We start from the raw sequence: 12,839 nt of genomic DNA, 5'->3' as shown, positions 1-12,839 counted from the left end.
AAAAGTTTTGTCATCTGACTGTGCCATCCCGTAACAAACGTTATCAAGACACTGGCATGGCACATTTATAACTACTCATGTTATGTACCGGCCAGGTTTGGTGGTGCCAGTAAAAATGTTGCCAACAAGCTTTTCAAATCCAAACCACAGAATCAGTTTTGGGAACTTTCCATCACATTAAAATCACATGGAGTGCATTTAATTCCACTGATTAAATGACTTAGAATGGCTGCCATGGAACTAGTGCTGCGTTAAAGTTTTCTTTTTGAAAAAAACAACAACCCCACAACCAAACGTGTTCCTTCTCACCAGAGCAGAGAATGGGCTTTATGAACACTTTATAAAAAAAAAACAACCCATTGTTTCATTTCTTTCTCCATTTTGGCGTAGCAGGAAACTCCCTCTTATCTGAGCTCCTCCTGACGATAGCAGTGCTGTTTGCATGTCACTGTGAAGTCAGACAAACAGCGCTGTAGCCATGAGCCGGACAGGTGAGCTCTACCTTTGCATTATCAGTCTATCTATCCATTGTGTTATTGAACTGAAATATGAGTCTTGCTGATTTGTGGTTGTTTGCAATGCTCAGAGCAACATTTTGATCAGTATTTAATATACATCTTGGGAGTAAAAAGTTAACAGCAACCAGATTTGCGTTACAGTTAAGCCATTTTATCTTCTACAAAGAGTAAGTTACATTTCAAGATACATTTTTCTATGTGGGTCAAGTCTGGAGACCTTTGCTACAAATATAACTTAAACAGCATACGATGTTCAGGTCATGGGAATATGGAGTATACTTTTTCTTGCAGCTGAGGAGCTGCTAATCATCTATGAATCGGAGGCAGAACAATGGGCCACCTATCTGCAGTCAGTCTTCACCGGTCCAATCTCAGAGGCGGGGATCTGCTGCTATGACATCGCCACCGTGTCCAGCCGGCAGGACGACTTCCTCCGGCTGGCCCATTACACCTGCAAGCTCCTGATCCTTTCCAAAGGCATGCTGGAGGGGCTGTGCCAGAAGCGGCGCTTCTTCCTGGCCCGTGTGTTGCGCCCCGCGGCTCACGTGGTGGTGCTGCTGTGTGGGGTGGACAGTCTGACCCCTCTGCTGGAGCTGGTGCCCCTGAACGGTGACGAGTGCCTGAAGGTCTCCAGTGAACAAGATGCTCACGAGTACCTGTCCACTGTGACAGATGTTGTGAGAAAAGGTAGGGCATTGGCTCCTGAAAGCTTTTTATTGTGGTGTTTCTGTTGACCACCATGTATCCCTGACCACCATGTGAGAGCACTTTGGCTTTAGATAGGATTTAGCATTGGCTGTGTTATACAAAACAAGTTAAAAGTAAATAAATGTTCTTTCACATTATTCCACCTATAGAAGATTCTGCAGAATCAATTATGGTAAAATCAAATTATTTTTTATAATCATCATTGGGTACCTCTTAGGATGCCCACACAGAATCCTGGAGGTCCCTGCCCTGATTTCAGAAACCAGTGAGCTATGAAATCCCACCTCAGTGTCCCCACAACTTTTCAATTTTAATCTGAAAAGTGTTATTCCAATCCGAATGCTGCAGTTCCCAACATTATTTCGCCCACTGAAACTCTAATATAACGATCTTTGTAATAGAATGAATTCATGAATAATGAGTTGAAATAATGCATGACAGTGAAACAGACTGCAATGTATTCACAGCGTGCATGCTAGTCTTGCAAACCCAGAACCCAGTCCCCCTCTAGTCTACAGCATGCCTATCCTTCAGGAAACATTTCACATGGCCTTGCCGTTCCCCTGCAATGAACACGAGGGGAAAAGAATGCTCATTACCGGTGAGAATGCCAGAGCAGCAGCTTGGAAACCTGTTTACTGACTTTTTTCCCCGCGAATTGTGGGTCCAAAAGATTGACGGGCCATGTTCTACAGTACCAGCTGCAGAGACTGCTCTGCCGAAACTGTGTGGATCTCTGACATGTCCTTATCGGCCCGGCCAATTATCCTTTGCTTCCTTCACTGTGTTTCCTAATTGCACTATCTGTATAAAATTATAAAAGCGGAGGTGGAGGGGGGCTTGTATTTAAACAGGTGTGTGTGCAGGAGGAACATCTTATGCAAATAGCCAGTCTTTCCTCTTCGGCCACCGCTGACTAGTCTTCGTGAGCCATGCAAATTCAAGTGTACTCTGCATCACTTCATTGCACTGATACAATGAAGTGCTTCATGCTAGGATCCAACAAACGTTATATTTTAACCAACAAGTACCTGTCCTGCTCGTACAGGATTATGCTTTTGTTTGTTAGCACATGCAACAGACAGGGTTTCAATGCAAACAGGTGTAGAAAGTGCTCTCCATGACTGGTTTCTCTGGTAACTGCCAAAGACGTGAAATCAGCTGTGATGTAAAATGTAAACACAATGTTCTCTCAGCATAACTCCAAATGTTGTAACAGTATATACCAGTTTTTCCACCTTGTTCAGTGTTAAATAACAAGGCAAATATTCTTTACAGCCATACTACTGTGAGGCTACTGAGGTACAGTGGCGTGTTAATGGTGCTAATGCTAACATGCTCACTAGCATGTAAAATCATTGACAATGTTAACGTGTTAGAAAGGCGTTGCCATTCCTTATTTTACTTTAGTTTGTCAGCATTCTAACATTTGCTTATTTTCACTAATCACAAATGGGAATGTCAATAGTTTTGCAGGTCTTTAATCAACTGAATGATTGACCTGATAATGGTGCTCAATGAAGAAAAGTTACGGATTACACTTTATCCTGAGAGGGACATAAATGTGTGCATCACATTGTATAGCAACTGCATAGCTGTTGTTGGTGGGGCTAAAGTAAAAGATTACCAAGTATGTAGGATCCTCCTGGGACCATTTTGGCAATATACATCCTTTAGTTGGTGAGATATTTCTGGTTTGGATCAACAGACCAACATTGCCATTTTTTAGAGCCACGTCACTAGCATGGCTAAAAACGCCCCTGGACAGCTCATGCTTTCTGAAACCCATTTTGTAGACAGCACTGGTGCATGATTAAGTACGAGGTTCGATCTCCCATCGGTTGCAGGTGCGATAGCCTCGGCGGCAAATGTCAACACCTTCCCACGTAAACTGTTAGGATCAGAGAAAAAGGTGGAACAAATGGAGTCAGCTGGAGCCCACAGGGTCACATCCAGGGTCGTGGCCGTTCCCTCCAGAGTCCCATGCGGGGTGAGTCACTGGGTTAGTAGTTAGCCGTTTATTTTTTTTTTCTTCAATAAAGCATCCCTAACACTTACTGCACAGCAGTTTACTCTACTGTCTCTTTGGCAGAGCTCCACGGAAGTGTTCATTCTTTTGAAAAATGAGTCGGCTGGCGACGATGCTGAGCTGGAGTTCACTGGTGAGAATCAGACGCTGAGACTGAAGCCCGTCTGCTGGAATGAGCGGATCCTATGTGTCAATGCACCAGGTGACAAAATAATGCATGTATGATTAAATTACTTATTACAATCAAATCTTTAGTCACCAATATTCTTTCTCAGCCCTGTCTGCATACAGCTTCTGGATGTTTTCTGTTGCAGATTTTCCAGCAGGATATGTAAGAGTGACTGTGTATAGCAATGGGGTGCCATCGATCAAGACCCAGCTGCAGTACTACAGCAACGTGGAGGAAATGACCTGCCTCCTGGCAAAGGCAGCAGACCCTGTAGATTTCATGTGTCAGGTAATGCCTTTAAAGGGCTGTTTCAAATGACTATTTACCAGGCAGGGAGGGTCTAACTAACCTTTATAAACAGATGTTTGCATATGAATGCAGTTTCTGTAGGCAACGGGACACAATCTCGGTTTTGGAAACGTTCTGGTTGCGTTTGTACTGCAGTCCGTTGGTAGTCTGAGAAGTATCGACCAATCAAGTTTGAGCGAGCTTTGGCTGCATGCAGGTAACTATCCATTTGAAGAGTAAAAGTGGCCGAAATGCAATCTCAGAACCCATCTGACGACAATTTAGTTTTTAATTAACTTAAAAAAAATGGGTTTGCATTTACATGCAGCCATCTGTTTATAGAGCCATCGTCCCTCATTGTCCCAGACCTATCACCAAGACTAGGGACTAACTAATAAATACTGCGGATTTGCATTATGGAAAATGTAGGATTGAGTGTTTTGGAAGCTACTGCAGTTGCAGACTAGCTGGCAACACAGCAACATCGTAATAAAGATGTACATTCATATTTCTAATTTTTATTTATGTAATGTTACTTTCAGTAAAAAAGTAAATGGAATATTGTTTGTATAGAACAAGCAGTGAGCATTCCTCAAACTTTAAAGTTCTTACACACACACACACACACACACACACACACACACACACACACACACACACACACACACACATATATGTATAGTAGAGCAGTTGCCTGCCAATTGGAAGACTGGTGCTTCGATCCGTGACCCTGCTGTCCCATGTCCAAATGTCCTTGGGCAAAACACTGAACCCTAAGTCGCCCCCGATGCTGCTCATCATATAAATGTGTGTGAGTGTTTATCTGATGAGCAGGTGGCACCTTGCACGGCAGCCTGTATGAATGTGTGTGAATGGTGAATGGTTCCTGTACTATGTAAAAGCGCTTTGAGTAGTCGCTTAGACTAGAAAAGCATTTACATAGATTATACACATACAGTGTAAGAGTCAATCATATAGTAATGTGGGAAACATTTGAATGCTGTTCTATTCTCTCCTTTCTCAATGAAAGCAACCCTTCTGAGCCTCTGAGGCACATACATAGTCGTCTGTTACCCAATGACTCATTGTTATGCAACTCAGTTATAGAAATGAGTCAATCGCTGCCCCAAAAACATTGCTTATAATCGATCCACTTCAAGCCATTAGAAAGACGCTGAAAAATGAGAAATTAATTGAATCAGCGTATTTCTGCAGTTTGTCCTCTCTGGACATGAAGCGACGGCAGGTTTCAGCCTTCCTTGTGCCACGAACACTTGATTTGATTAAGTCTCTTTTGCTGATGAGGCAAAGTTGGGCAATGCCAATAGAAGAATTTGCCAAGAGAGTTTCAAATTAAAAGTCCGCACTGAGACGGCAGGACATGGGCGTGTTGTAATAGACTGGATTTCACCACGTAATCCACAGTCTTTAGTTGAACTTTAAGCTGTAAATGTTGTGCTTGTGCTGACTCTCCTTGCCTCAACACATCCTTTTAAAATGTGTTCTGCTTGTGAAGTTTCTGTCTCTCGGGATTTCAGGCTCTTCAGGAGTCGTCTGTGGAGAAGCTGGATCAGAAGTTGTCCTCCATGTTGTTGGAGGGCATGCCCACAGGAGGATTTCGGGGACTGCAGTGTAAAAACACACCTGAAAGAGGTACAGCACAGCAGGACTGCTTGCTCACAACTTTACATCGAAAACCATCTGCAGAGTAATCACTCTGAAAGAAAAATCCAACCTGGTCCAACTTTCTTTAAATTATATCTGGATATTCAGGGATACATGATCAAATATTTCAAACTATATATTATTTAATTTATAATTTTTTTGCACTTGACAGGAATTCTGTAAAATAAATCATTACGGAGTAGTTATACAGTCCCTACTAATGAGGAAACACTTACCCATAAGTAATTCTAACGTAATAATAACGTATACTTTATTAATCCCGCATGAGTTAGCAGTGCCCAGGAGCTACCAGTCCACCACCACACTTTGGTCCGTGTGTGGACTTGAACCAGCAGCCCTCCGGGTCCCAACCCAGCTCTGACTGAGCTACTGCACACCCATTATGATTATGATTATATAAATGCCTTCCCACAACAGTTTGCCCATTTAAGTCACTCCTTTACCTGCAAACATGCAACAATGTGGTGAGAACATGCTGCAAGTCTCATGATACACATTCTCCACCATGAAAAGGAAGCCTTCCACTATTTCTTGGCTCATTATGGGGGAGATTAATGGCTTCATCAGCTACTGAGATTGATCTTTGACTCTGCTAAAAGCACAGGGACATGTTTCCATGACAAACAGGTCAAGAAGTGCCTCCAAACCGTCTTCTATTCACTCTCCTGATTGGGTTAGATTGCTTAATCAGGGTTTAAGTTGTCACCTGCGAAGGAAGTAAATGCTGAGGAGTGAAATAATTGCTGTAACAGGAAATACTCTGTTTGAGGCTTAACTGGACTTGTTAGTACTGTTTTGAATCTTCATTTTTGACTCATCTGGTAAATATCCACATCAGAGCTTTGCCATGCAGATGCACCGTCGCTCCTCCACTTTGCTGCCCGGTACGGATTCAAGAGCGTCTCCAGCCTGCTGCTGCAGTGTCCAGGTGCTCAGCGAGCCCTGCACACCGCCAACCGCCATGGACAGACTCCCGCCCAGATCGCCAGGAGCCACGGCCATGCAGAGCTTCACGCCTTATTGAAGGAAACACTGGTAACTACTTCCATATTAACTATTTGCATCTCTCCCCAACCGGAAAATTTTCACCCCGCTCCAGTTGTCAATTGGCTTTGTACCATGCTAGAAAATGTTGTATTAGCTTTATTGACCATCCATACAATGACAACCTTTCTCAAAATGTCAACATCGGATGACAGCTTCTCACGTTCATGGCTTTGTGAGCTAATTAAATCCACCCAATGAGCAGGCTGAATGCAATGTCACCTCAGTGGAATCCCATAGTTTTCAGTTACCTGCTCACAGCTGAGGAAAACAACCCAAAGCACCTCGGCTCTTGAGATCTGACAGCTAGGGGATGCAGTGCAGCGTTCAGGCATCCTCGTACTTACACCAGTACAGTCTTAGGACTATGACTGACTGACATAAATGATAATAAACAGAATAGAAAGGATAGAAAGATGGAAACCAGGGAGAGTGGCCTGCATGTCTACGCCCCCTCCTCTCATCCTGAATATGTTTGTTACATATTGTCTGTGAGGTTCCTAATGAAACGGCCCCACAAAGACGAGAAATGCTGTGTTCGTTCATGCATGCACAATGACTCTGAGCACAGGTCGTCCGCATACATTCAGCCGCTAACGTCGAGATTTTCTCGTGTAATGGCTGCCATTTCACCACGTTGATATGAAGAGCCTCTTCCTGCTCAACCTCCCATTTCATTTAGTAGAGAGCGACACAGGAGCAGCACATTTGCTGCAATACAAATTTAATAGATCCCATTCATGCATGCACATCCCTTCATTTGATCAATCTAGAGACACAACGATGAAAATGTATTTTCCGATGGTAATGTCATTAGGCGGTGAGGGCATTATCATTAAAAGAAGTGGCATAACGTTAGCCAAGATGGAAGGCTGAAAAACCCCATAGTATTTTTAAAGTGTCTTCTAAATACTTAACCACATAATACAGATGCACATGATGTTTTTTTATGGAAAAAAGAATATTGACAGTTCCTCCGATCCTGCCTGTTTGTACTTGACTGGAGCAACAGCAGCTACCCTGTCTCTACAGGGGTTTAAAAAAGGGCAATAGAAATCGCCCTACCAGCACCTAGAAAGCTCCCTTTAACATGAAAATGTTACATCAAATGTATGTTTTACATTTCAAACACTGAAATGTAAAATATACACCCATGCCCAGACTATTTCTTTGCCAGGTGCAGAGTGTCGTTGTCAACGTGAGGTTGCCAAGCAACCAGGGGAAACTTCAGAAAGTTACTGATACATAACATATGAGTTAGTTAGCGGTGACATTGTTAGTTTTGAACAGAACCAGGCTAACTGTGTCCCTAAGCTAAGTGGCTGCAGGTGCTATAGCTTGCTAACATAAAAACATTTGAATGTATTAGGAGGTTAAAGGCCCGTGGCATGAAAATGTCAAATTAATATGAGTCCCCCCAGCCTGCTCATGGTCCCCCAGTGGCTAGAAATGGTGATAGGTGTAAGCCAAGCCCTGGGGATCCTGCTCTGCCTTTGAGAACATGAAAGCTCAGATGGGTTGATCTGAATCTTCCCCTTATGACCTCATAAGGGGCAAGGTTACCTCTAAGGTCCACTAAGGGACCACTAAGGTCTATTTAAATAAGACTTCAGATACAGTATTAGGGGACCACTAAGGTCTATATAAAAGAGACTTCAGATACATTATTAGGGACCACACGTCATATAAGACTTCAGATACAGTATTAGGGACTACTAAGGTCTAATAAAGAGACTTCAATACAGTATTAGGACCACTAAGGGTCTATATAAAAGAGACTTCAGATACAGTATTAGGGGACCACTAAGGTCTTTATAAAAGAGACTTCAAATACAGTATTAGGGGACCACAAGTTCTATATAAAGAGACTTCATACAGTATTAGGGACCACTAAGGTCTATAAAAGAGACTTCAGATACGTATTAGGGACCACTAAGGTCTATTAAAAAGAACTTCAGATACAGTATTAGGGCCCAAGGTCTTTATAAAGAGACTTCAGATACAGTATAGGGACCACTAAGGTCTATATAAGAGACTTCAGATACAGTATAGACCACTAAGGTCTATATAAGAGACTTCAGATAAGTATTAGACCCTAGTCTTTATAAAGAGACTTCAGATCAGTATTAGGGACCACTAAGGTCTATTAAAGAGACTTCAGATCCGTATTAGGACCACTAGGTCTATATAAAGAGACTTCAGATACAGTATTAGGGACCACTAAGGTCTATATAAGACTTCAGATACAGTATTAGGGACCACTAAGGTCTATATAAAAAGACTTCAGATACGTATATGGACCACTAAGGTCTATATAAAAGAGACTTCAGTACAGTATTAGGGACCACTAAGGTCATATAAAGAGACTTCAATACGTATTAGGGGACCACTAAGGTCTATATAAAAGAGACTTCAGTACAGTATTAGGGACCACTAAGGTCTATATAAAAGAGACTTCATTACAGTATTAGGGACCAAGGTCTATTAAAAGAGACTTCAGTACGTATTAGGGACCACTAAGGTCTATATAAAGGACTTCAGTCCAGTATTAGGGACCACTAAGGTCTATATTAAAAGAGACTCAATATCATGATTAGGGGACCACTAAGGTCTATATAAAAGAGACTTCAGATACATTTAGGGGACCACTAGGTCTATATAAAAGAGACTTCAGATACGTATTAGGGACCACTAAGGTCTATATAAAGAGACTTCAGATACAGTATTAGGACCATAGGGTCTTTATAAAAGAGACTTCAGATACAGTATTAGGGGACCACTAAGGTCATATAAGGACTTCAGATACTTATTGGGCCACTAAGGTCTATATAAGAGACTTCAGATACATTATAGGGGCCCACTAAGGTCTATATAAAGAGACTTCAGATACTGTATTAGGGGACCACTAAGGTCTATATAAAAGAGACTTCAGATACAGTATTAGGGACCACTAAGGTCTATATAAAGAGACTTCAGATACAGTATTAGGGACCACTAAGTCTATATAAAGAGACTTCAGATACAGTATTAGAAGACCACTAAGGTCATAAAGAGACTTCAGATACAGTATTAGGGGACCACTAAGGTCTATATAAAAGAGACTTCAGATACTGATAGGGGACCACTAAGGTCTTATAAAAGAGACTTCAGATACAGTATTAGGGACCACAAGGTCATATAAAGACTCAGATACATTAGTAGGACCACTAAGGTCTTATAAAGACTTCAGATACATTATTAGGACCACTAAGGTCTTTATAAAAGAGACTTCAACCAGTATAGGACCACTAAGGTCTATAAAGAGACTTCAGATCCAGTATTAGGGACCACTAAGGTCTATATAAGAGACTTCAGATACAGATTAGGGACCACTAAGGTCTATATAAAGAGACTTCAGATACTGTATTAGGGGACCACTAAGGTCTATATAAAGAGACTTCAGATACAGTATTAGGGACCACTAAGGTCTATATAAAAGAGACTTCAGAATACAGTATAGGGACCACTAAGGTCTATATAAGACTTCAGATACAGTATTAGGGGACCACTAAGGTCTATATAAAAGAGACTTCAGATACAGTATAGGGGACCACTAAGGTCTATATAAAAGAGACTTCATATACAGTATTAGGGACCACTAAGGTCTAATAAAGAGACTTCAGATACAGTATTAGGGACCACTAAGGTCATATAAAGAACTTCAGATCCATATTAGGGACCACTAAGGTCTTATTAAAGAGACTCAATACTGTATTAGGGGACCACTAAGGTCTATATAAAAGAGACTTCGATACAGTATTAGGGACCACTAAGGTCTATATAAAGATTCAGATACTGTATTAGGGGACCACTAAGGTCTATTAAGAGACTTCAGATACAGTTTAGGGGACCACTAAGGTCTTTATAAAGAGACTTCAGACAGTATTAGGGGACCACTAAGGTCTATAGAAACTTCAGATACAGTATTAGGACCACTAAGTCATTAAAAGAGACTTCAGATACAGTATTAGGGCCACTAAGGTCATATAAAAGAGACTTCATATCTGTATTAGGGGACCACTAAGGTCTATATAAAAGAGACTTCAGATACAGTATTAGGGACCACTAGGTCTATATAAGAGACTTCAGATACATTTTAGGGACCACTAAGTCTATATAAAAACTCAGATCAGTATTAAAACCACTAAGGTCTATATAAAGAGCTTCAGATACAGTATTAGGGACCACTAAGGTCTATATAAAAAGACTTCAGATACTGTATTAGGGGACCACTAAGGTCTATATAAAAGAGACTTCAGATACGTATTAGGGACCCACTAAGGTCATATAAAAGAGACTCAGATACAGTATTAGGGGACCACTAAGGTCATATAAAAGAGACTTCAGATACGTATTAGGGACCACTAAGGTCTATATAAAAGAGACTTCAGATACAGTATTAGGGGACCACTAAGGTCTGTATAAATAAGTACCTCGCAAGTGAGTTCCATTAATTTGTAGCATCCCGTAGCATAATGCTCTTTCATTCATGAGACTCTCTCCTCTCATCTCCTTCCTCCTTATCGTCTTCCCTTCTAATACTGACAACTTTTAACTTGATGGCTCGGATCAACCTGTAGAGAATTCCCCCTCAAGGGAAATTTAGACATTCCAACAGCTGTTGCAAATGTATATATCCCCCTAGCAACACTGCTAATTGAGAGTGACTGCAGATGGAGCAAGGTTTGATTAGACTGCTCTAGTGAGTCAAAGTGCCCGCTGTGAATCTGCAGTGAGTCGGCTGAGCTGACAGGGGAGCGGCAGAGTCAAACAGAGGTCCCCCCACGGGGACTTCAACAAGCCTACACATGTAACATAACAGACAGATTCAACATGCACAAGCAACTGACATTTGTTTTCACGTAGGGTAATTAAAAGCTAAACCTATATGCATATTGGGCTTGTGTTAAAGGAAGTATAAAAGAGAAAGTATGTGGGGTGGGGTTTGGTTCTTGCTCCTTTTTTTGCACGGCAGTTTCATTAACTTATCTGCAGTGTTTCCCACACCTCCAATTAATCAACCCATGATGCATCAGTGATTTGGGCGTCAGTGTAGCAACACTCTGTCAATAAATCCTAGATGGATGGGTCCCCTGCTTCATACACAGACTGAATCACTCACAGGGCCTGCGTCAGATCCACTAGTCTGCCCTGGCACCACACTTCTTTGTTAATTAGCTGTGAACTGCTCCAGAGGGGAAAACTAAATTATTCAGGGTGTGCATAACTAGAATACAAATATAGAAAATGCTCCACTGTTTTCCACCATGTTAATGTCCTCAGACTGCAATATTGTGCCTGCTCATCGCAATTACTAACACAAACACATTGTCCTTATTTAATATTTTAATGCAGGGTCACACATTTCAGTGCTACTCGGCATTTAGATGGACTCGGCGCTCCTACCAAGATTCCTTCATGTGCTCAGAGATAGAACAGGGCAGGGCTCGATAACTACAGCTTGCATGTATGGACCTCCAAAAGACTACAAAGAGTTTGTGTGTGCTGCATGGCGTGTGTGTGTGTAAAGTAAACTCTTATCCAAATGCAGGAGAGCCAAATCGGGTAACATGAGCACCTTACACTGTAATCCAGGGGTCTGTTGACACACTTATTTTGCATGTTATATTTGTTTGGTTTGTAACTGCACAATCATTAACAGGAAATTCCGGAGATTTGTTTGTCATTTGAATTATAGGGCCATCCGCATTTAAAAAAAATCACTCAGTGGTAAATGTTGCGTCTGTATCGCAGGACTACAGAAATACATGACATCCACTACTTTGTTCCAAAGTAAAATATTTTAACAACTGTCAGATGGATTGGCCTTTACATTTTTATTGATAAAGACATTCATGTTTTCCAGAAAATTCAGAAGACTGACGCATTTCACGCCAAAACGCCCACATGGTTTAATTTGCAAATGCACCTGCGCCCATCTTTGCACCCTTGGGCGTGCTGGTCTTACAGGGAGATGTGTTCAGGTGCATTCTGGGCGTGCTGGTCTTACAGGGAGGTGTGTTCAGTTGCATTCTGGGGTGCTGGGCTTACAGGGAGGTGTGTCAGTGCATTCTGGGCGTGCTGGTCTTACAGGGAGGTGTGTTCAGGTGCATTCGGGGTGTGTGTCTTACAGGGAGGTGTGTGCAGTGCATTTGGGCGTGCTGGTGTTACAGGGAGGTGTGTTCAGGTGCTCTGGGTGTGCTGGTCTTAAAGGGAGGTGCAGGGCATTACTGGGCATGCTGGTGTTACAGGGAGGTGTGTTCAGGTGCATTCTGGGCGTATCTTGAAGCAGCGTGAAGTGATCACACCATTGATCTAACAAAAACCTGGTCTGAAGTCAATAATGCAGCATTTCATT

General features: G+C 41.9%; 1 protein-coding gene across 2 annotated transcripts in view; it reads left to right on the top strand.

Annotated features, from left to right (window-relative positions):
- Window positions 1–377: 377 nt before the first annotated feature.
- LOC116686587 (B-cell scaffold protein with ankyrin repeats) overlaps window positions 378–12,839 on the top strand; it is a 25,586-nt gene continuing 13,124 nt past the window's right edge. For both annotated transcript variants that reach the window (XR_004331299.1, XM_032511614.1), the window contains exons 1-7: window positions 378–491; window positions 810–1,205; window positions 3,074–3,216; window positions 3,319–3,457; window positions 3,570–3,712; window positions 5,251–5,365; window positions 6,237–6,433. Coding sequence is in view for 1 of the 2 variants with exons in the window: in XM_032511614.1 (XP_032367505.1) it covers window positions 479–491; window positions 810–1,205; window positions 3,074–3,216; window positions 3,319–3,457; window positions 3,570–3,712; window positions 5,251–5,365; window positions 6,237–6,433 (1,146 nt within the window). In the remaining variant the exon portion in view is untranslated. The remainder of the gene's footprint in view (window positions 492–809; window positions 1,206–3,073; window positions 3,217–3,318; window positions 3,458–3,569; window positions 3,713–5,250; window positions 5,366–6,236; window positions 6,434–12,839) is intronic.

The sequence above is a fragment of the Etheostoma spectabile genome, unplaced genomic scaffold (assembly GCF_008692095.1).
Source record: "Etheostoma spectabile isolate EspeVRDwgs_2016 unplaced genomic scaffold, UIUC_Espe_1.0 scaffold394, whole genome shotgun sequence".
NCBI classification, from domain to species: domain Eukaryota; kingdom Metazoa; phylum Chordata; class Actinopteri; order Perciformes; family Percidae; genus Etheostoma; species Etheostoma spectabile.
This window is presented reverse-complemented; position numbering and strand designations above follow the sequence as displayed.